General features: G+C 42.0%; 1 protein-coding gene across 1 annotated transcript in view; it reads right to left on the bottom strand.

The window, feature by feature from the left end:
* Positions 1 to 24,761, bottom strand: part of LOC110509192 (zinc finger E-box-binding homeobox 1) — a 96,482-nt gene that overhangs the window by 8,134 nt on the left and 63,587 nt on the right. The window contains exons 3-4 of the mRNA XM_036967070.1: positions 4,655 to 4,840; positions 4,292 to 4,503 (exon numbers count right to left, since the gene is read on the bottom strand). Coding sequence (XP_036822965.1) covers positions 4,292 to 4,503; positions 4,655 to 4,840 — 398 coding nt within the window. The remainder of the gene's footprint in view (positions 1 to 4,291; positions 4,504 to 4,654; positions 4,841 to 24,761) is intronic.

Here is a 24,761-nt window from a genome sequence, read left to right as displayed (position 1 = left end):
GGTGAATATATTACATTGTCCTAGAATGTCACAACAGTACTCTGTCTAAAGTCAGTGCATACTCATGTTGCTGTCTGAAGGGCGTGTAATGCATTCCCAGTCAACAGTAATAGTAATCCTGCGTGGCTCAGTTGGTAGGACATGGTGCTTGGATGCCAGGGTTGTGGGTTACATTCCCATGGGGGACCTGTACTAAATAGTATGAAAATGTCTGCAGTCACTCTGGATAAAGACATCTTGGTTCAAATTGCTCTGTCAAAGAATAAAGGGAGTGTTCTGTACAGTACAATTCAAATACGGGTTTAAACATTTAATAGGTCAGCTAAAATGTTGTGTTCATCCCAAATGGCACCCTATTCCCGATGCAGTGCACATTTCTGACCAGAAAAAAGTATGCATTATATAGGGAATAGGGTTCTATTTGAGACGCAAATTTAGTTTGCATCTGTGTCAGCAGACAGTGATAAAAACAGTGCTGAGATAAGACAGAATTATGAATCGTAATGCAAAGCAGAAATCCATAAAGTTAATTTATTCAACAGGAGCAGATAAACATCCAGGAATTTTTACAATATACAGTATCAGTCAAAAGTTTGGACACACCTACTCATTCAAGGGTTTTTCTTTATTTGTACTATTTCCTACATTGTAGAATAATAGTGAAGACATCATCTCACATATGAAATAACACATATGGAATCATGTAGTAACCAAAAAAGTGTCATACAAATCAAAATTCTTTACGTTTAGTGGGGTGTTAGTGGGGCTGGGAAGGATGGCTACTTCTTTAAAGTAGCCACCCTTTGCCTTGACGACAGCTTTACACACTCTTGGAATTTTCTCAACCAGCTTCACCTGGAATGCTTTTCCAACAGTCTTGAAGGAGTTCCCACATATGCTGAGCTCTTGTTGGCTGCTTTTCCTTCACACTGCGGTCCAACTCATCCCTAACCACCTCAATTGGGTTGAGGTCGGGTGATTGTGGAGGCCAGGTCATTTGATGCAACACTCCATCACTCTCCTTCTTGGTCAAATAGCCCTTACACAACCTGGAGGTGTGTTGTGTCGTTGTCCTGTTGAAAAACAAATTATATTCCCACTAAGCCAAAACCAGATGGAATGGCGTATCGCTGCAGAATGCTGTGGTAGCCATGCTGGTCAAGTGTGGCTTAAATTCTAAATAAATAACAGGCAATGTCACCAACAAAGCACCCCCACACCATCACATCTCCTCCTCCATGCTTCACAGTGGGAACCACACATGCGGAGATCATCCGTTCACCTACTCTGCGTCTCACAAAAGACACGGCGGTTGGAACCAAAATCTCAAATTTAGACTCCAGACCAAAGGACAGATTTCCACCAGTCTAATGTCTATTGCTCGTGTTTCTTGGCCCAAGCAAGTTTCTTCTTATTATTGGTATCCTTTAGTAGTGGTTTCTTTGTAGCAATTCAACCATGAAGGCCTGATTCACGCAGTCTCCTCTGAACAGTTGATGTTGAGATGTGTCAGTTACTTGAACTCTGTGAAGCATTTATTTGTGCTGCAATTTCTGCGGCTGGTAACTCTAATGAACATATCCTCTGCAGCAGAGATAACTCTGGGTCTTCCTTTCCTGTGGTGGTCCTCATGAGAGCCAGTTTCATCATTGAACTTGATGTTTTTTGCGACTGCACTTGAAGAAACTTTAAAAGTTCTTGAAATTTTCCGGATTGACTGACCTTTATGTCCTCAAGTAATGATGAACTGTCGTTCCTCTCTGCATATTAGAGGTGTTCTTGCCATAATATTGACTTGATATTTTACCAAATAGGGCTATCTTCTGTATACCCCCTTACCTTAAAGCTCAAACGCATTAAGAAGGAAAGAAATTCCACAAATTAACTTTTAACACACCTGTTTAACACAGCTGTGTAAAACAGCCAGAAGAGGACTGGCCACCCCACATAGCCTGGTTCCTCTCTAGGTTTCTTCCTAGGTTTTGGCCTTTCTAGGGAGTTTTTCCTAGCCACCGTGCTTCTACACCTGCATTGCTTGCTGTTTGGGGTTTTAGGCTGGGTTTCTGTACAGCACTTTGAGATATCAGCTGATGTACGAAGGGCTATATAAATACATTTGATTTGATTTGATTTAATTGAAATGCAGTCCAGATGATTACCTCATGAAGCTGGTTGAGAGAATGCCAAGAGTGGCTACTTTGAAGAATACAGTGCCTTGCGAAAGTATTCGGCCCCCTTGAACTTTGCGACCTTTTGCCACATTTCAGGCTTCAAACATAAATATATAAAACTGTATTTTGTGAAGAATCAACAACAAGTGGGACACAATCATGAAGTGGAACGACATTTATTGGATATTTCAAACTTTTTTAACAAATCAAAAACTGAAAAATTGGGCGTGCAAAATTATTCAGCCCCCTTAAGTTAATACTTTGTAGCGCCACCTTTTGCTGCGATTACAGCTGTAAGTCGCTTGGGGTATGTCTCTATCAGTTTTGCACATCGAGAGACTGACATTTTTTCCCATTCCTCCTTGCAAAACAGCTCGAGCTCAGTGAGGTTGGATGGAGAGCATTTGTGAACAGCAGTTTTCAGTTCTTTCCACAGATTCTCGATTGGATTCAGGTCTGGACTTTGACTTGGCCATTCTAACACCTGGATATGTTTATTTTTGAACCATTCCATTGTAGATTTTGCTTTATGTTTTGGATCATTGTCTTGTTGGAAGACAAATCTCCGTCCCAGTCTCAGGTCTTTTGCAGATTTCTTCCAGAATGGTCCTGTATTTGGCTCCATCCATCTTCCCATCAATTTTAACCATCTTCCCTGTCCCTGCTGAAGAAAAGCAGGCCCAAACCATGATGCTGCCACCACCATGTTTGACAGTGGGGATGGTGTGTTCAGCTGTGTTGCTTTTACGCCAAACATAACGTTTTGCATTGTTGCCAAAAAGTTCAATTTTGGTTTCATCTGACCAGAGCACCTTCTTCCACATGTTTGGTGCGTCTCCCAGGTGGCTTGTGGCAAACTTTAAACGACACTTTTTATGGATATCTTTAAGAAATGGCTTTCTTCTTGCCACTCTTCCATAAAGGCCAGATTTGTGCAATATACGACTGATTGTTGTCCTATGGACAGAGTCTCCCACCTCAGCTGTAGATCTCTGCAGTTCATCCAGAGTGATCATGGGCCTCTTGGCTGCATCTCTGATCAGTCTTCTCCTTGAATGAGCTGAAAGTTTAGAGGGACGGCCAGGTCTTGGTAGATTTGCAGTGGTCTGATACTCCTTCCATTTCAATATTATCGCTTGCACAGTGTTCCTTGGGATGTTTAAAGCTTGGGAAATCTTTTTGTATCCAAATCCGGCTTTAAACTTCTTCACAACAGTATCTCGGACCTGCCTGGTGTGTTCCTTGTTCTTCATGATGCTCTCTGCGCTTTTAACGGACCTCTGAGACTATCACAGTGCAGGTGCATTTATACGGAGACTTGATTACACACAGGTGGATTGTATTTATCATCATTAGTCATTTAGGTCAACATTGGATCATTCAGAGATCCTCACTGAACTTCTGGAGAGAGTTTGCTGCACTGAAAGTAAAGGGGCTGAATAATTTTGCACGCCCAATTTTTCAGTTTTTGATTTGTTAAAAAAGTTTGAAATATCCAATAAATGTCGTTCCACTTCATGATTGTGTCCCACTTGTTGTTGATTCTTCACAAAAAAATACAGTTTTATATCTTTATGTTTGAAGCCTGAAATGTGGCAAAAGGTCGCAAAGTTCAAGGGGGCCGAATACTTTCGCAAGGCACTGTATAAAATATATTTTTATTTGTATAACCATTTTTTGGTTACTACATGATTCCATATGTGTTATTTCATTGTTGTGATGTCTTCACTATTATTCTACAATGTAGAACATAGTAAAAATAAAGAAAAACCCTGGAATGAGTAGGTCTGTCCAAACGTTTGACTGGCACTGTACATCAAGTGGGAGGACTGCCCACTTGATCGTATGTTAATAACAGGCAATCTGTGAGGGGGAGTGAGCTCAAGCAATGACAGCATTAGTGCTGCAAAAGTCTGGGAACTGTCCCAAAACACACAGGTTTTCCAGAAATCCCGTTTGGAGATCCCTGGAATCAGCCGGGAATAGGTAGGAACGCCAGAATCCTCCAACAGGGTATCCTCCAATCACAGGGACAAGGAAAGAAACAGGCACAGAGACAGGCACACCCGCACACACACACACACACACACACACACAAACCAACATGTTGGTTGTGGTACCTGTACAGGTTCCTTGTGTTGAGTCTTGTGTTGGGTCATATGACGGTCCAGCTGTGTGCGGTAGGCGAAGGTGTAGCTGCACTGGGAGCAGCTGAAGTTGTCCTCACTCTTCTCGTGGCGCAGCTTGATGTGCTCCTTCAGGGCAGTGCAGCGCTTGTAGCCCCGCGAGCAGTATGGGCAGGTCAGGAGCTGGAAAAGAGCGTCTGGCGTGCCTGTATGTATAGATAGAGAGAAGGAAAATACATTAAACGTGGAAGACTACGTTTTATGTGCCAAATCACTGAAAAGCTCTGCTGTCTCTCTGAAGATAGCATCATTATAAGTAGAAAAATGAGGTACGAGTTTTACGGTGCAGTGATGTACCATTCTCGTCTGGGACCCGTCTCTCAGGCATGCTCTTCTGCTCGTCCTCTGGAGCTTCGGGGTAGATGACCGCTGTATCCCCCAACTGTAGCATCTCCTCTACCAGGGCATCCTTACCCCCCTCCTCCTCCTCCCCCTCTTCCCCTTCCTCCTCATCCTCTTCTTCAGAGCCACAGTCCTCCTTCACTGCAAAACAGAAACACAGGGATACATGGTTTAATATATCATGAAGCTGTTGCAGGTTCAGGTTGTTTTGTATGTCTAGTGGCTCTCTCTCAAACATTTGTATCAAGGAACTTTTTGCATATAACCATAATCTGTTGACAGGTTAATGTGGACTAAAATGTCACTGCAAAATATTAGGGTTCCTTCTTTAACTCATCCCCAAAAGCCATGTAAACTTTAAAATCATTTCAGATCTAGTCTGTAGATTGTGATTCTGTTTAGGCATGTGGAGACATTTATTCCATGAGAGAACAGTTCTCCCTTCTCCCTCTGTGTGACTAGTCTCTCAGATAACCACAGGATTGTGTGACCAGTCTTCCAGACCGTGTGCAGTATGACAGCAGACAGCTGGAGGGCGCCTCAGGGTCTCTGTAACCTCAATCAGCCTTCAACCAGCTCTCCCTTCACACGGTATAGCCATGACTACAGCACATGACCCTGGGCCATCTCTCTCTTTCTCTCTCTCACACACATATTACTCACAAACAAACATACACACAGCACATTGGATTTCAATTACAGCTGAAAACAGTGTCTAAAAGAATAACAATTCCAACCATGGCCTGAAAATAATGCAAGGATAAAATGAAAACATGCATATACCAAGTTGATGTAGGCCTATGCCTTAGTAATATTGAACAAAGTGAAAGTGTGAAAGGTTAAACCATAAACACACATTAGTGTGAAACTCACCACTCCAAGCCTTCACAATGACTGACTCTTTCCATCTAATAAGGTGGCAAGAGAGCCCTTACAAGCTGACGAAGGCTGTCATTGAAACACGTCCATTTGACCTCTGCTGCTGCTAAAGAACATAAAATACTATTTCAGTGAGTGCAGGTTTTCCTTTTCTCTGGCCCAGGTCAGGAAGGTCTGCCTGTCATGAGAGTTAGTAGGACTGCCTGCTGGACATCCAAACTGAGATCTCCAACGGCAGCACCCTCCCCTCACTGTCGATCACTTCTTTGTCTCCTCCTTTTTTCTTCTCCAGTGACACCTTCTCTCCTCCTCCTCTCCTTTATCCCCTCCTCCTCTCCTTCTCTTCTCCTTCTCTCCTCCTCCTCTCCTTCTCATGCCACTCCAACAACAGAACACCCCACTAAACCTTCCTTCCCAGCCCCACAAACACCCCACTAAACCTTCCTTCCCAGCCCCACTAACACCCCACTAAACCTTCCTTCCCAGCCCCACTAACACCCCACTAAACCTTCCTTCCCAGCCCCACTAAAACCCCACTAAACATTCCTTCCCAGCCCCACTAACACCCCACTAAACCTTCCTTCCCAGCCCCACTAAAACCCCACTAAACCTTCCTTCCCAGCCCCACTAACACCCCACTAAATCTTCCTTCCCAGCCCCACTAACACCTCACTAAACCTTCCTTCCCAGCCCCACTAACACCCCACTAAACCTTCCTTCCTAGCCCCACTAACACCCCACTAAACCTTCCTTCCCAGCCCCACTAAAACCCCACTAAACCTTCCTTCCCAGCCCCACTAAAACCCCACTAAACCTTCCTTCCCAGCCCCACTAACACCCCACTAAACCTTCCTTCCCAGCCCCACTAAAACCACACTAAACCTTCCTTCCCAGCCCCACTAAAACCCCCTAACCTTCCTTCCCAGCCCCACTAACACCCCACTAAACCTTCCTTCCCAGCCCCACTAAAACCCAACTAAACCTTCCTTCCCAGCCCCACTAAAACCCCACTAAACCTTCCTTCCCAGCCCCACTAACACCCCACTAAACCTTCCTTCCCAGCCCCACTAACACCCCACTAAACCTTCCTTCCCAGCCCCACTAAAACCGCACTAAACATTCCTTCCCAGCACCACCTCTCTAACCACCAACTCACCCTCTACTGCGGACACAACTGTTGCATTTGTGTTGTCGAGAATATTACACAACTGTAACATTTTCCTTGCAGACCTGTACTCCCACAAGACCTGTTAATTGAAATGCATTCCATGTACAACCTCATGAAGCTGGTTGAGAGAATGCAAAGAGTGTGCAAAGCCATCATCAAGGCAAAGGGTGGCTACTTTGAAGAATCTCAAATATAAAATATATTTTGATTTGTTTAACACTTTTTTGGTGTTATATGTGTTATTTCATCGTCTTGATGTTTTCAATATTATTCTACAATGTAGAAAATAGTAAAAATAAAGAAAAACCCTTGAATGAGTAGGTGTGTTCAAACTTTTGACCGGGTACTCTAACTCTACCGTATAGCCTCTCTTCTTAGTAACACCATAGTAACAGATGCAGATCACATATGTTACAACAACCAATAAGGACAAAAGAGAAACTCTGAGCACAGGTATTGTAGTGTCCACAACATATTGTTATTCTGTTCTACACCTCCTGTCTCAATATTGGACTCACACCACACTTATGACACACTCACGTCCTTACAAGCCTTAAGAGAGAGAGAGAGAGAGAGAGAGAGAGAGAGAGAGAGAGAGAGAGAGACAGAGAGAGAGAGAGAGCTTCGAACGCGAGTGGTGCAGGTGTGGCTTCATGACAATGATCAAGAGCAGTCGCTCACCGATTTGACAGCTCCAACGCCAAAACGTCGGCTAACGTTTGATCTGATTGAATCTAGGCCTTAGAGACAATAACGAGGTCATTAAGGTTGATTAAAATGTGACACTAGAGAGGAATGTGACCTGTGTGTTTGACCTGAGGATGCAATGATACAAAGCTCTGCTCTTCCCCTTCACCACCCTTCCTCCACTTCCTCTAATTAACACAACATACTCTGCTCAAACTGGCCTCAGGGCACACACACGCTCACACACACGACCTGGTTAACATAACTTGGTTATGATGGTTTTATTTTTATTTTACCTTTATTTAACTAGGCAAGTCAGTTAAAAAAATATATATATTTTCAATGATGGCCTAGGAACGGTGGGTTAACTGCCTGTTCAGGAGCAGAACGACAGATTTGTACCTTGTCAGCTCAGGGGTTTGAACTTGCAACCTTCAGGTTACTAGTCCAAGACTCTAACCACTAGGCTACCCTGCCGTAACGAAAGGGAGCTTTTCTTCCTGTATACCCCTCCGTGGGAATTCTCTGAAATGTTATATGAAGTTGATTTGATAGAATCCAACCTGAGAGAGAAACTGAATTCCCATGGATGGGTTTTATGTTAGGTAGCATGGATAAGATAAGAAGACACTTGATTCTAGTATGACTGACAGACAGAGCTACAGTTTAAAGTCTCAGTCTCCTCCACTGAAAAGACCTCTTAGTGGTTCCACCACTCAGTGGATCCGAGCCATCGCTTAATACGACCCAAACTTCAGCAGGTAGCTATAGCGTTGCCATGGGGATTAAGCATTTTAAACGGTGCCAGGACCTGTGCCAGGAGGCCCTGGCCCTTCCTGCTGAGAGCAGCCCAGAGAGGGACAGGTGCAGCTGGAGAGAGAAGATTCTGCCATAGAATTAGAATAAAGTAGAACGGACATCCCCATTCACCAGCCACAATTGCCATGGTCAGAGCTTCTGCCCCCGTTCTACTCATTCTAATTCTATGGGCTCTGCTGCTAAAGGCCGTCTCATAAAAGGAGGGGAGGAGCCCAGGCTACAGGACTCCTGCTAACCCTCAATCCTTTCACTTCCCATGACCTCATTTTTTTTACCAGCTCTCCAAAACAATCCTGCTCTCTCTACCTCTCTCTCTCTGCCTCTCCCCTTTCTCTTACTCTCGCTATCTTCCTTTCTCTATTTTACTCTCCTTCTCTTTCTCTCTCTCTCTCTCACTCTCTGAGCTCATTCTTCAGAGACCTCTGAGTATTTTCTTCCACGTTCTTTAATTATGCTTGATCTCTCTGTGAATCATCAGACTTGAGTAATTCCCATTAAAATACAAACATGAATGGCAGCAGTCAAAGCCTCAATGGAAAATGTTCAATATCAGTGAGGAGGAACACAGTAAATCATCAGACCTCGGTTCAAATACTATTTGAAATATTTTTAAATACTTTATCAGCGCTTGATTGAGCTTGCCTGGTACAATGGCACTAATAGAATAGTTGAAAAGGTGAAAACCCCACCCATCTGGCACTCTAGGTAGGCTAGAACAAACACCCAGGTCTGAATAGCACAAACACCCAGGTCTGAATAGCGTATGGTGCACCTCTGTTTAGGCTTTCCCACACCGCGCTACAACATTTCACACAGACCCAACTGAATGTACAACCCAACATGGGTCCAACTGCAATGGAAATGATATACTGTAAATAGAACCCCACAGAAAAAAATGCTATAATATACTATGGCATAAATACTAGTATTCACTGTAGTGTTTCTGCAGACTTTACTGTAGTATTTACTGTAGTATTTACAGTATAAATACTGTAGTGAAATAAAACTGTAGTGTATTCTATAGTAATACATGTAGTCTTTTGTGGATTGTCTTACTGAACCCCAAAAAATAGGCAACATGTAAAGTGTTGGTCCCATTTTTCACGAGTTGAAATAAAAGATCCCAGAAATGTTCCATACGTACAAATAACGTATTTCTCTCAAATTGTGTGCACAAATGTGTTTACATCCCTGTTAGTGAGCATCCTACTTTGCCAAGATAATCCATCCACCTGACAGGTGTGGCACATCAAAAAGCTGACTAAATAGCATGACCATTACACAGGTGCAACTTGTTCTGGGGGCAATAGAATGTGCAGTTTTGTCACACAACACAATGCCACAGATGTCTGAAGCTTTTAGGGAACATGCAATTGGCATACTGACTGCAATAATGTCCACCAGAGCTGCTGGCATAGAATGTAATGTTTAATTCTCTACCATAAGCCACCTCCAATCAGCCTCACAACCGCAGACCATGTGTAACCACACCAGTCCAGGACCTCCACATCCGGCTTCTTCACCTGTGGAATCGTCTGAGACCAGCCACCTGGACAGCTGGTGAAACTGAGGAGTATTTCTGTCTGTAATAAAACCCTTTTGTGGGGAAAAACTAATTCTGATTGGCTAGGCCTGGCTCCCAAGTGGCTGGGCCCCTGCCCAGTCATGTGAAATCCATTGGTCGTAACGAATTGATTTAAATTGACTGATTTCCTTATATGAACTGCAACTCAGTAAAATCGTTGAAATTGTTGCATGTTGCAATTCTATTTTTGTTCAGAATAGTATACTGATGTATTTAGTCTAGTGTTTTTAGAGACTGCAGTATACTGATTTATTTAGTCTTGTGTTTTTGCACACTGCAGTATACTGTAGCATTTACTGTAGTGTTTCTGCGGACTGCAGTTTACTGTAGCATTTACTGTAGTGTTTTTGCAGACTGCAGTTTACTGTAGTATTTACTGTAGTGTTTCTGCGGACTGCAGTTTACTGTAGCATTTACTGTAGTGTTTCTGCGGACTGCAGTTTATTGTAGCATTTACTGTAGTGTTTTTGTTTTATTATCTTTGACATAGAAGTGAGGAAACCTTGAGGAAACCGACTGGAGAAATCGTAAGAGCACATTTCCCACAACCTGTAGGTAGGTATAACTTGTGTGTAAACGGATATTACAGCGCTTTCGCTCTTTTCGATAACCTGTAGGGAACACAATACATGGTCCATACTTGGCATGTAGGTTTCTCACTTATGGGTGGCACTAATTTGAACATGGGGAAGGGGAATGGCCAGGGTATACAGTATGCAAATTAAATACTGTAGTATTTACTATAGTTTTAAAAAACGGTAGTGTTTTTGCAGACATTACTGTACATAGTTTTTTTGAGTGAATAATACTATATTATTTACTATAGTATTCTACAAAATTCTACACATGATCGAGGGATAGGACCACTGTGTGTAGTATAGTAAGTAATGTAGTATTAAATAGTAAAGTGTAGTATTTTTCATGTGGGACACTGCATCCAGAGTCACATAGTAAACAGTTGTAACAGGGTGTCAGAGGGCGCTACAGCTGTGCATTAGAGAACAACGTGAACAGTCTACTGAGTGGAGTAGTATATGTATTGTAGGTTTATTGTGTTGTTTATTATGATCCCCATTAGCTACTGCACATGCAGCAACTATACTTTCTGGGGTCGACATAAAATGTATAAATGACAAAGTACAGAACAGTTATAGAAAATAACAAAATAAGATACATTAAATTCCCACAACATAAATAATAGTTATATATTTGAAAGACACCAAGAGACAACAAAAAAACTGTTTACACACTATTCATGTATACAGTTGAAGATTGAAGTTTACATAAAACTTAGCCAAATACATTTAAACTCCATTTTCACCGTTACTGACAATTAATCCTAGTAAAAATTCCCTGTCTTAGGTCAGTTAGGGTCACCACTTTATTTTAAGAATGTAAAATGTGGAATAATAGTAGAGAGAATGATTTACTGGGTCAGAAGTTTACATACACCCAATTAGTATTCGGTAGCATTGCCTTTAAATTATTTAACTTGGGTCAAACGTTTCGGGTAGCCTTCCACAAGTGTCCCACAATAAGTTGGGTGAGCTGGTGTAACTGAGTCAGGTTTGTAGGCGTCCTTGCTCGCACTAGCTTTTTCAGTTCTGCCCACAAATTTTCTATGAGATTGAGGTCAGGGCTTGTGATGGCCACTCCAATACCTTGCATTTGTTGCCCTTAAGCCATTTTGCCACAATTTTGGAAGTATGCTTGGGGTCATTGTCCATGTGGAAGACCCATTTGCGACCAAGCTTTAACTTCCTGACTGATGTCTTGAGATGTTGCTTCAATATATCCACATAATGTTCCTTCCTCATGATGCCATCTATTTTGTGAAGTGCACCAGTCCCTCCTGCAGCAAAGCACCGGCACAACATGATTCTGCAAACCCTGTGCTTCACGGTTGGGATGGTGTTCTTCGGCTTGCAAGCATCCCCCTTTTTCCTCCAAACATAACAATGGCCATTATGGCCAAAAGAGTTCTATTTTTGTTTCATCAGACCAGAGGACATTTCTCCAGAAAGTACGATCTTTGTCCCCATGTGCAGTTGCAAACCGTAGTCTGGCTTTTTTTATGGTGGTTTTGGAGCAGTGGCTTCTTCCTTGCTGAGCGGCCTTTAAGGTTATGTAGATATAGGACTCGTTTTACTGTGGATATAGATACTTTTGTACCTGTTTCCTCCAGAATTGTCACAAGGTCCTTTTCTGTTGTTCTGGGATTGACTTTTCGCACCAAAGTACGTTCATCTCATCTCTATTCTGGAGCGTTATGACAGCTGCGTGGTCCAATGGTGTTTATACTTGCGTACTCTTGTTTGTACAGATGAAAGTGGTACCTTCAGGCGTTTAGAAATTGCTCCCAAGGATGAACCAACCTGGTTCATCCTTGGGAGCAAGGTAGCAAGGAAGGTGAGTCTTGAAATACATCCACAGGTACACCTCCAATTGATGCAAATGATGTCAATTAGCCTATCAGAAGCTTCTAAAGCCATTACATAATTTTCTGGATTTTTTCAAGCTGTTTAAGTTAAAGGCACAGTCGACTTAGTGTATGTAAACTTCTGACCAACTGGAATTGTGATACAGTGAATTATAAGTGAAATAATCTGTCTGTAAACAATTGTTGGAAAAATTACATGTGTCATGCACAAAGTAGATGTCCTAACCGACTTGCCAAAACTATAGTTTGTTAACAATAAATTTGTGGAGTGGTTGAAAAACGAGTTTTAATGACTCCAACCTAAGTGTATGTAAACTTTCGAATTCAACTGTACATATTCACAGTTTTGTATACAGTACAGTTGTCACGCCTGCACTCGCTCTCCCTCTCCGGCGCTCGAGGGCCAAATATGCATGCTTTTACGGTTACAGAAGTCAACAAATGAGAGCGCCTGGGGAATGGGAGTGGTGCTGGGGGCTGCAGGGCCTGGGTTAACCTCTAAATCACCAGAGGAACAGAGGAGGAGTAGGATAAGAGTACGGCTAAAGGCTAAAAGAACATAAGGGCTAGCTAAGGCATATTGATCAGGGCTGGAGGCTCTACAGTGAAATAAGACAAAAATGACTAACCAAAACAGCAATGGACAAGGCATATTGACATTAGGGAGAGGCATGTGTCGCCGAGTGATCATAGGGTCCAGTGAGTAGTTAGGCTAGCTGGAGGCACAACGATTCAGATGGCTAGCAGGCCGGGGCTAGCAGCAGGCTAGCAGATGGGGCTCAGGGGGACATCGCAAAGGGAGAGTCTGTTGAAACCCCCTCAGACGGTTACGTCGGTAGACCAGTTGTGATGGATTGGCGGGGCTCCGTGTTGGCAGCAAAGGGTCCAGGCCAATTGGCAGAAGAGGTATTGAAGCCCAGGAATTATCTGATGGAATTCTTCAGCTAGCCGGGAGAAGGGCCTAGCTCAAGGCTAACTGGTGCTTGCTTTGGGACAGAAACCCCCTCGGACGGTTACGTCGGTAGACCAGTTGTGATGGATCGGCGGGGCTCTGTGTCGGCAGCAAAGAGTTCAGGCCAATTGGCAAAAGAGGTAATTGAAGCTACCTGGTGCTTGCATCGGGGGATGTTAGAGACGTTAGCCAGGAGTAGCCTCTCGGATAGCAGCTAGCTTGCTGCGATGATCCGGAGTGAAAGGTTCAGAGCTTCCGGTAGGAATCCGGAGATGTGGTAGAGAAAAGCAGTCCGATATGCTCTGGGTAGATATCACGCTGTGCAGGCTGGCAGGAGTTGACCGGGCTGAGGCTGGCAGTCCGCGTTAATGGTGATGACCGCTAGCAGTGGCTAACTGACTACTAGCTAGTAGCTAGTTAGCTTCTGAAGGGGGTTCGGTTTAAAAAGTGTAAAAATAGCAGATCCATACCACATTGGGTGAGGCGGGTACATAATTTATGCACCAGCATACAAGACATTTTTGGACACACCTTGTTGTGCTTTGTTACTTGAACAGGAAGGTGGTGCGGGGGACCTTCGTGGGTTAACTTTGTCATCAAACGTTGTCATCAAAGTCTGGCTTTCTCTAGATTTATGGTGCTTCAAGACAACTTGGACCTCGGACAAAAACAAGGTTGAATCATGATGATGTCAGTGATCTTCAGGTCGGAAGTTTTAGGAGAGGCCAGAGTTCCCGACTTGCAATTCCGAGTTGGATGACCGTTCAAAACATATTTTCCCAGTCGGAGCTAGTTTTTTTCAGAGTTCCCAGTTGTCTTGAACTTACTGAAATCTGTTTCCAGTTTCCAGTTGTTCTGAGCGTGACAGAAGTCATGCTGGATTGACACCATGGCCAATATTGAATGTTTATCATTTTAAGCTTGGAAAAGACACCCTTAAACACAGACTTGGGACCACACACCCACTCCACTGAATAGCAGGCTAGTGATTGCTTTGCAATGCTTGTTGTTAGTCACTGATCCCATCCAAACCACTCATTGTTGAATTTGCGATTTCCAACTTGTTGTGTAATGATTATGTCCAATGGCCGATGAGCACCGATATGTTTTATCTATAATTTCTCTACATTAATTCTCTTCATTATGACAAGGATTAAAAATGATTTGTCAGTAGACTGTCGACTTGATTCATGATGATGACTGCTAGCTTGCTAGCTAAGATTTTGAAAGTCCAATCAAAGCTGCTGATAATTTTACATAATTTGGGCGCTTCTAATGTAAATCTATGGCAGCACCCAAGGGGCATGAATATTCTAGCTCTACCCATAGATTTAGCGGTAACGTAATGTTCCCATGAGTGACAGAACACTGAGCCAATCGTGGCACAACTAGAGAACGTGACCAACCCCTACGCTCTGTATTTTCTGCTGGCTGCCCCACCACCACAGAAATCACTGGGCTAGGCTGAAACACCTGCATTTTGGAGCTGCCTTACTCAAGGAAGCACTCACTTTTTTTGCATACTGATATGTGACAAGTATTAATGCCAAAATAACATGCAAAACAGGCATCCCCCAGGGTTTTTCTTCATTTAAAAAAACATTTCTACATTGTAGAATAATAGTGAAGACATCAAAACTATGAAAAAACACACATGGAATCATGACCTAACCAATTTTCTTTAAAACAAATAAAAATATATTTTACATTTGAGATTCTTCAAAGTTGCCACCCTTTGCCATGATGACAGCTTTTTACACTCTTGGAATTCTCTCAACCAGCTTCATCAGCTAGTCACCTGAATGCATTTCAATTAGCAGGTGTGCCTCGTTAAGAGTTCATTTGTGGAATTTCTTTCCTTCTTAATGTATTTCAGCCAATCAGTTGTATTGTGAAAAGGTAGGGGTGCTATACAGAAGATAGCCCCATTTGGTAAAACACCAAGTTCATATTATGGTAAAACAGCTCAAATAAGCAAAGAGAAACGGCATTCCATCATTATCTTAAAACATGAAGGTCAGTCAATCCAGAAAACTTCAAGAACTTTTAAAGTTTATTCAATTGCAGTCACAAAAACGATAAAGCGCTATGATGAAACTGGCTCTCATGAGGACCGCAACAGGAAAGGAAGACCCAGAGTTACCTCTGCTGCAGAGAATAAGTTCATTAGAGTTCACAGAGTTCCAGTAACAGACACATCTCAACAACAACTGTTCAGAGGAGACTGTGTAAATCAGGCATTCATGGTCGAATTTCTGCAAAGAAACCACTACTAACGGATACCAACAAGAAGAAGAAGAAACTTGCTTGGGCCAAGAAACACGAGCTATAGACATTAGACCGGTGGAAATCTGTCAAAATTTGAGATTTTTGGTTCCAACCACCGTGTCTTTGTGAGATGCAGAGCACGTGAACTGATGATCTCAGCATGTGTGGTTCCCACCGTGAAGCGAGGAGGTGTGATGGTGCTTTGCTGGTGACACTGTCAGTGATTTAGATTTAACCAGCATGGCTACCACAGCATTCTGCAGCGATATGCCATCCCATCTGGTGTGCCCTTAGTGGGACTATAATTTGTTTTTCAACAGGACAATGACCCAACAGAGCTCCAGGCTGTGTAAGGGCTATTTGACCAAGAAATAGAGTGATGGAATGCTGCATCAGATGACCTGGCCTTCACAATCACTTGACCTCACCCAACCTATTTTTATTTATTTAACCTTTAACCTTTATTTAACCAGGCAAGTGAGTTAAGAACAAATTCTTATTTACAATGACGGCCTACCCCGGCCAAACCCTAACCCGGACGACTTAGACCACTGCACCACTCGGGATGAGTTGGACCGCAGAGTGAAGGAAAAGCAGCCAACAATTGCTCAGCATATGTGGGAACTCCAGTTGTGGGAACTCCATTCAATCTCTGTCTTTTGTTTGACAAGCTCAAACAAGTCTTTTGTTTGACAAGAGTTGAACATCAAATTAATCCACCCCCACGGACGGGCTGGCCACCACAGAGATGGAACTGTTCTATTATCTATGTTGGCCTGGGTCATTTTTATTTAAAATTGTAAACAACACGGCAACTGTTTTATTCCTCAAGCTTCTGAAGTAGCAACAGTGTAGAATGATGGAGACAGAAACGAGAGAGGAGACCAAAACATAACCAGCTGAGAGTCGAGTGTAGAGAGTAAGAGACACTACTAATATGTTATACAATCCTCCCTGCCTCTCCTCTCCCAGCACAGTGCTCTATGGAATGATTCTGACCCGAGTTAAGCGGACGTAAATGGAAAGTAATTACCTTTTTATGCACTTTTCTCTCAGTGCGTATTCTGATCTTGAATTTAAACATGAGAATAGCATGCTATTCGAGATGAAGGTGTGGCGGAGTGTGTCTACAGATACACCGTATTCTGAGCTTGACTTAATTCTCTCATAATATGCACGAGGAAACCATGAATAAGGTCTAGCGAACCTACCGGTTCCAAGTGGAAAAAGCATATATTTTTTTCCCAATAGAAAAAACTAAAGCTACTGATAACAGCTGGGTAAATGAGTAACTCGTTTGGAGATGGGTTTTCCTTAAGATCTCTGGAGACGAATGTGAAACCAGTCAAATAGAAGCAAACTGAAAATCATATAAACATGACATATATTGTGGCCCCTTTTCCATAGTAAAGTAGGCTATAAATAACTGCGCCTTTATTTAGAATTTTTATTGCGTGCCATCATAATTTGCGTGGATGACATTTGGAGATGCTTCTGTAGGTTTGAACCTGACGAGTTGATGTGTGCGCTTTAGGACATTTTAATTATATAACCAGGCTTTTCGCCTTTTTATTTTACAATTTGTATCATGTTAAATATTAGCCACTATCAGGAGCCACCATCAGTAATACCCACATACGTTTATAACTGTCACTTTAGTGTTAGTTTCCTTCATTTGTAGTTTATATTTAGCATCTTTCCATTTAATTCCGTTTACCTTTCTTTCCTCTGTCATGTCTGTGTAGTTGTTCCCGGTGGTGGCTAGCATTAGTGGATCATATTAAGCTAATAATGTGCAATAATTTGGGACATGTAGCCTGTTTGAATCATTATGGAACGCACAATTTACGAGGACTCGGCCACTGTCATACAGTTCCATGATTAGTGAGGATTCGGGTAGATTTATAGGATTAATGTTCAACCGTTAATGTACACTTTTTTCAACCTTCTAATATTTTACTGAAGGAATGAATCAAACTCTATTTTTGATTCATCAATATATTTTGTGTGTAAAGGCTCTCCAAACCAGATTTTTTATGATTCAGACATACTTTACTAACCCTAAATAATCTACAAAATCTGAGTGTTTTGAAATATACAAATTGGTGCTGAAACAGAGACGAATATGCATATATTTAGATGGCTTCCTTTCACTGATCCCTGTATTTTGAACCCATTCTCTTGATGTATTCTAGTCTATCGACAAAATTGTAATTAAAGGTAAACCGTATTTAAAGGTCTGGCTTAAGATAATTGTCCTGAAAACCCTATTGAATGAAAACTCCACGAGAAAATCTGTTGGCCAGCAAGTGGGAGGGTTTTCAGCAGTTTAATTAAATGTATTCAGCGTGCGCAAAGGGAACCACACCTGCAAAGCCTGTTACGCACCTGCTTGAGGCAAGGCTGAATACCAACTACTGACAAGTATGTAGGAAAAGGCGTGCATAGGAAAAACGTACATTTCCTAAATCGGAATCGGACCCATAGTGCACTTCAGACTGTACAAATGGTGTGGAGTGGAGTGGCTCAGCGTGTGATTTAGCAGTGTAAAGTCAGATGTTTTTCTATTATCAGGCCAATCGAATAAGATGACAGCAGCCATTACCTGCTGCAGTATATATCTCTTCTGCTAGGCAGGAGAGGAGGGGAACTAAAGCAGGGACCAGGCTTAAATATACAGAGAGCCTTTCACATAACTCAACCTAGGTTTTAGTCAACACAGAGTGAGAAAGGGAGGGGGTGGAGACAGAGAGTTTAACACTGAGAGTGCTAGGTTTACTGAGGTAGGTGGGTGCAGATGGTTCGCTACAATGCATTCGGAAAGTATTCAGACCCCTTGACTTTTTCCACATTTTGTTACGTTAAAACCTTATTCTAAAACATTACACAATACTCCATAATGACAAAGCGAAAACAGTTTATTTTTTATTTTTGCAGATGTATTAAAAAAACAAAAAACAGAAATACCTTATTTACATAAGTATTCAGACTTTTTCTATGAGACTCGAAATTGAAGGTGTGTGCATCCTGTTTCCATTGATCATCCTTGAGATGTTTCTACAACTTGATTGGAGTCCACCTGTGGTACATTCAAATAATTAGTAATGATTTGGAAAGGCACACACCTGTCTATATAAGGTTCCACAGTTAACAGTGCATGTCAGAGCAAAAACCAAGCCATGAAGTCGAAGGAATCGTAGAACTCTGAGACAGGATTGTGTCGAGGCACAGATCTGGGGAAGGATATCAAAAAGTTTCTGCAGCATTGAATATCCCCAAGAAAACAGTGGCCTCCCTCATTCTTAAATGGAAGAAGTTTTCGAACCACCAAGACCACCAAGTCACCCGCCAAGGGGGGGGTTGGGGGCAGCATGGTGATGGTGCCAGCATGGTGATGGCAGCATCATGCTGTGGGGATGTTTTTCAGCAGCAGGGACTGGGAGACTAGACAGGATCGAGGGAAAGATGAACGAAGAAAAGTACAGGGAGATCCTTGAGGAAAACCTGCTCCAGAGAACTCAGGACCTTGGAGTGGGGTAAACATTCACCTTCCAAAAGGACAACGAACCTAAGCACACAACCAAGACAACGCAGGAGTGGTTTATGGACAAGTCTCTATATGTCCTTGAGTGGCCCAGCCAGAGGCCGGACTTGAACCTGATCGAACATCTCTGGAGAGACCTGAGAATAGCTGTGCAGCGACATTCCCCATCCAACCTGACAGAGCTTGAGAGGATCTGCAGAGAAGAATGGGATAAACTCCCCAAATACAGGTGTTCCAAGCTTGTAGTGTCATACCCAAGAAGATTCGAGGCTGTAATCACTGCTAAAGGTGCTTCAACAAAGTACTGAGTAAAGGGTCTGAATACTTATGTAAATTTGATATTTCAGTTTTTTTATTTTTAATAGATTTGCAAACATTTCTAAAAACCTGTTTTTGCTTTGTCATTATGGGGTGTTGTGTGTAGATTGAATAGGAATTTTAGAGTAAGGCTGTGAAGTAACAAAATGTGGAAAACGTCAAGGGGTCTGAATACTTTCTGAATGCACTCTATATAGCCATTTCAAATAAGATGCTCTCTCTCTCGCTCTCTCTCCTCTTTCCCCCCTCTATTTCTCTCTCGGTAGATTTAGGAGTCCAGCCAAAACCAAATGGAGTTTTTATTTTACTAATTATCCCTGCTGTAGAGGAAATTACCAGCATTAAGCACCAACAGGGTCAACAGAGACTGCTGGTGACTTAAAGAGATGGAGGTTAGAAAGAGTGTAAGAGGTCAGGGTTATTGAGAGAGAGAGACAGAGAGAGAGAGAGAGAGAGAGAGAGAGAGAGAGAGAGAGAAAGAGAGAGAGAGTTTGTCTGCCAGCCTACCTACCTATCTGCCTACCTTCCAACCTGCCTACCTAACTACCTACCTACAGCTGAAGTCGGAAGTTTACATACACTTAGGTTGGAGTCATTAAAACTCGTTTTTCAACCACTCCACAAATTTATTGTTAACCATCTATAGTTTTGGCAAGTCGGTTAGGACATCTACTTTGACACAAGTCATTTTTCCAACAATTGTTTAGAGACAGATTATTTCACTATAGTTCACAATTCCAGTGGGTCAGAAGTTGACATACACTAAGTAGACTGTCCCTTTAAACAGCTTGGAAAATTCCAGAAAATTGTCATGGCTTCTGATAGGCTAATTGACATAATTTGAGTCAATTGGAGACCTTCAAACTCAGTGCCTCTTTGCTTGACATCATGGGAAAATCAAAAGAAATCAGCCAAGACCTCAGAAAAAAAATTGTAGACCTCAACAAGTCTGGTTCACCCTTGGGAGAAATTTCCAAATGTCTGAAGGTACCATGTTCATCTGTACAAACAATAGTACGCAAGTATAAACACCATGAGACCACGCAGCCGTCATACCGCTCAGGAACCGTTCTGTCATACCGTTTTGTCTCCTAGAGATTCATGTACTTTGGTGCGAGAAGTGCAAATCAATCCCAGAACAACAGCAAAGGACCTTGTGAATATTCTGGAGGAAACAGGTATAAAAGTATCTATATCCACAGTAAAACGAGTCCTATATCGACATAACCTGAAAGGCCGCTCAGCAAGGAAGAAGCCACTGCTCCAAAATCACCATAAAAAAAGCCAGACTACGGTTTGCAACTGCACATGGGGACAAATATCGTAGTTTTTGGAGTTGGCAGCATCATGTTGTGGGGGGGCTTTGCTGCAAGAGGGACTGGTGCACTTCACAAAATAGATTGCATCATGAGGGAGGAAAATTATTTGGATATACTGAAGCAACATCTCAAGACATCAGTCAGTAAGTTAAACCTTGGTCGCAAATGGGTCTTCCAAACAGACAATGACCCCAAGCCTACTTCCAAAGTTGTGGAAAAATGGCTTAAAGACAACAAAGGCAAGGTATTGGAGTGGCCATCACAAGCACCTCAATCCTATAGAAAATTTGTGTGCAAAACTGAAAAAGCGTGTGCAAGCAAGGAGGCCTACAAACCTGACTCCGTTACACCAGCTCTGGCAGGAGGAATGGACCAAAATTCACCCAACTTATTGTGGGAAGCCTGTGGAAGGCTACCCGAAATGTTTGACCCAAGTTAAACAATTTAAAGGCAATGCTACCAAATACTCTGTCTGTCTGTGTCTGTCTGTCTGTCTCTCTTACTGTCTGTCATCAACGCGAACTGTTGTTTTGAGGGTGAAATTTCAACCACAGGATTATGTCATCATCAAATCAGGCTTTATTTAAATAGCACATTTCAGACATGGAATGCAACACAATGTGCTTCACAGGAAAAAACAATGAAAATAAAAACGGAAATATTTACTACACAACAAACATAAGAGGATCAAAAACTAAAGAATAACAATAAAAACTGAACGACTAAAAAGCACCCTGAGGAACAGCAAAGCCAAAAAGGTGTGTTTTAAGATCTCTTTCAAAAATGGCCACAGTTTTGGCCCCCCTCAGGTTCTCTGGAAGGCTATTCCAGAGGCTGGGGGCATAGTAACTGCTTCTCCATGGTTTTTTGTCCTAGGCTTTGGGATAGTTAAAAGGCCAGTGCCAGAGGACCTGAGGGACCTACTGGATACAGAACTTAAAAGCATGTCTGACATGTATTGGGGTGCATAATGGTGGAAGGATTTAAAAACCAAAAGAATAATCTTAGAATGAATTTTAAAACTCACAGGCAGGCGGTGCAGAGATCTGGTCTTGGTCAGTACCCATGCTGCAGCATTCTGTATGTTTTGCAGTTGACCAATGGCTTTCAAAAGTTCCCAGAAGTCATACTACATTCGCCAAAATACGAAGCATACAAGCAATGGACACTATTTTTCAGAAAATGGGAGTGGCTTCACAACATTCTAGCATAGCATTACAGCAGTTGCTTGTATGTACCGGTATGTTATGTTGATTATTCACGTCATTATTAGCTAAGCGGTACTGTTGTTGTGAGTTCTCAATGGATTTTGTTAATGAAGTAAGATGTCTAGCTAGTAATTTGTTAGTCATACTAACAAGCTAGCAAGAAGTTGCATATCAACAGCATCAACTTCCAGTAGACAGGCGAAGCGCTAGTACACTCAACTGAAAGGATATTGTTTGTTTACGGTACACTAAAATTAACTAATAGTATGTAGTATATATTCATTAAGTATGTAGTATACAGTAAGTTAGTATGTTAGTATTCAAACACAACTCTGGTGTTTTATCTTTCTTGCCCGTGAATTAAAATATGCGGCCAGATTCTCTCTCTGTGCTTTGGCTCCAACAATAATTACCTCATTCTTGTCTTGATTTAGCTTAGGAAGTTGTGAGCCATCCAAGTATTTAAAAAACGAACACATTCTAATAATTTATCCGTGGAGCTAAAATCCTCTGGTGACACAAAAATGTAAAGTTGTGTATCGCCTGCATAGTATTGAAAATCAATGCTGTGCTTTCTGATAAACTGAACAGTACCGGACCTAAAATCGAACCTTGTGGAACCATTTTCTTTGAGTTATGTTCACCAAGGGTGACACAAAACTATTGACCGGTAAACTAGGTCTTAATCCATTTAAAAACTGGACCGGAGAGGCCAACCCACTTCTCCAGTCTGTCCAGAAGAACATCATGGTCAACAGTGTTAAATGCAGCACTTAAATCCAAAAGTACAAGGACAGAGGGCTGTTTGGCATCTGTTTTGGCTCTAAGATAATTTACCACTTTCACTAAGGCAGTGGTGGGCCCGAAAACCAGAATTGAAAAATAAAAAATAAAAACAATTGGCACTTAAAAAAACATTTAGGTGTTTGAAAACCAATTTCTCCAAAATTTTGCTTAAGATTGGATGGTTGGAGATTGGCTGGCAACTGTTAGGAGCTGGAGAATCTAGATTACTTTTCTTCAGAAAGGGTTTTACCATAGCAGTTTTTAATGCAGTGCCTGTGAACAGGGAGGGATTAACAATAGCTTGCACTTCTTCAGATATCAAATAAAACCTGTTTTGAAGAAGGTGGTGGGGATAGGATCGAGAACGCAGGTAGACGGCTTAAGTAGTGATATCACTTTCCTGAGCATGTCTATGTCAACCAGGGAAAATAAATCCATAGTGCCTCTGCGTGGTAAACTAGGGCACATATCATCAAACTTCTCATCAGGTCTTGCTTGACTTATACCCAGTCTAATGTTTGTTATGTTATCTTATATCGCATTTAGATGTGGAGAAAAGTTCACAGATTTTCGGGGTTTGGATTTATCAGGCCATCAATGGTTGAGAAGAGCACTCTCACATTATTCTGATTATTAGTGATCAAGTTAGAAAAATAAGCCAGTGTGGAATTTCCAATTGCCTTGTTATATATGCCAAGTTGCTCTCTCAGAATATCATAATGGACCTGCAACGTTGACTCCCCACTCCCACTCTGCCTTTCTGCAATTTCTCTATAATTTATACATTTCTTCACTCATCCAAAGGGGTATCCGTTTGGATGTGGCCTTTTCAACTTTACTGTAGCTATGGCATCAATGGTTGCCCTTAATTTGCTATTAAAGTTATCAACTAAATCATCACAAGAGGAAGGCAGAATAGGTGATAGAGTATGCTTCTTCTACTCAATAAAATCTGTAGCAACTTCAGAAATAAGATAGTGTTTCTCAATAATGCATTCAGTATTAACCTGTGCTATGGCAACAAGGTAGATAAAAATACACAGTGGTGGTCAGATAAAGCAACATCAACAGTAGAAAGCCCCTTGGTATTAACCAGGTCCAGAGTATGGCCACGGTTATGGGTGGGTCCAGTAAAACATGTTGGATAAAGTCCATAGAGCTCAAAAGATTCATAAATTCAATGGCCTTGGAGTCAGTCTCTTTGTCAACATGAATATTAAAATCACCCAACACAATGATTTGTATCATAGTTCTCAAGGACAACAGACAATAGTTCAGATAAATCAGTAAATAAAGTGGGGCAGTGCTTTGGCGGCCTATACAGGGTTATGGACAGCACTGGTGTCTGACATTTAAACAGTATAGCATGATGCTCTAAAGACCCAAAGTCGCCAAATGAAATGTCCTAACAGCTGAGAGCATTAGTAAAAATAGAGGCTGCCCCTCCACCCTTTTCCCCTTTTTTGATAGAGTATGAAAAGCTGTAGTCCAGGGGAGGATTCAATAAGAGTCTGAACTACAGTTTGAAGAGAGCCAGGTTTCAGTGAGAAACATGCAATCAACTTTGTGCTCAGTAATGAGTTCATTTACGAGAAAGGTTTCACTAGTGATTGCTCTAATATTTAAAAGTGCCATATTCAATTAGTGTGGGCCACTCTGCCTAGGGGCGCCTGCCTAGATGTAACCAATGGAATAACAACCAAATTATTAACGTTACAACCACATTTTCTGACAGTCTCCAATCTATCAGAATGGTAGGAGATGACAGTTTGTATAAACTCACTAGAAGAGTTAAAGGAACATAAATGAGGTTACTTACAATAACCATAGTGCCATTTCTGCAGGAGTTGATATGGTTTCCAAGTCCTCTGTTTGCTTATTCTGAAAGGGAGATCTGGAGCACTACCAGACCCTGTCTGTCAGTCTCTAAAACAGTTTGTGATGTTGCTGGAAATAATCGTGGAACCTCTGCGGTTAGGGTGAACCCCGTCTCTTTTAGAACGTGCTGGTTGCTCCCAAAGCAAATCAAGTTGTCACAAAAAGAGACATTCCTGTCGTTGCAAAGTTTTTTCAGATACTCTTTTAGGGC

This window comes from Oncorhynchus mykiss, chromosome 28 (assembly GCF_013265735.2).
Source record: "Oncorhynchus mykiss isolate Arlee chromosome 28, USDA_OmykA_1.1, whole genome shotgun sequence".
NCBI classification, from domain to species: domain Eukaryota; kingdom Metazoa; phylum Chordata; class Actinopteri; order Salmoniformes; family Salmonidae; genus Oncorhynchus; species Oncorhynchus mykiss.
The sequence above is the reverse complement of the archived record's forward strand: the minus strand, read 5'-3'. Positions and strand labels throughout refer to the sequence as shown.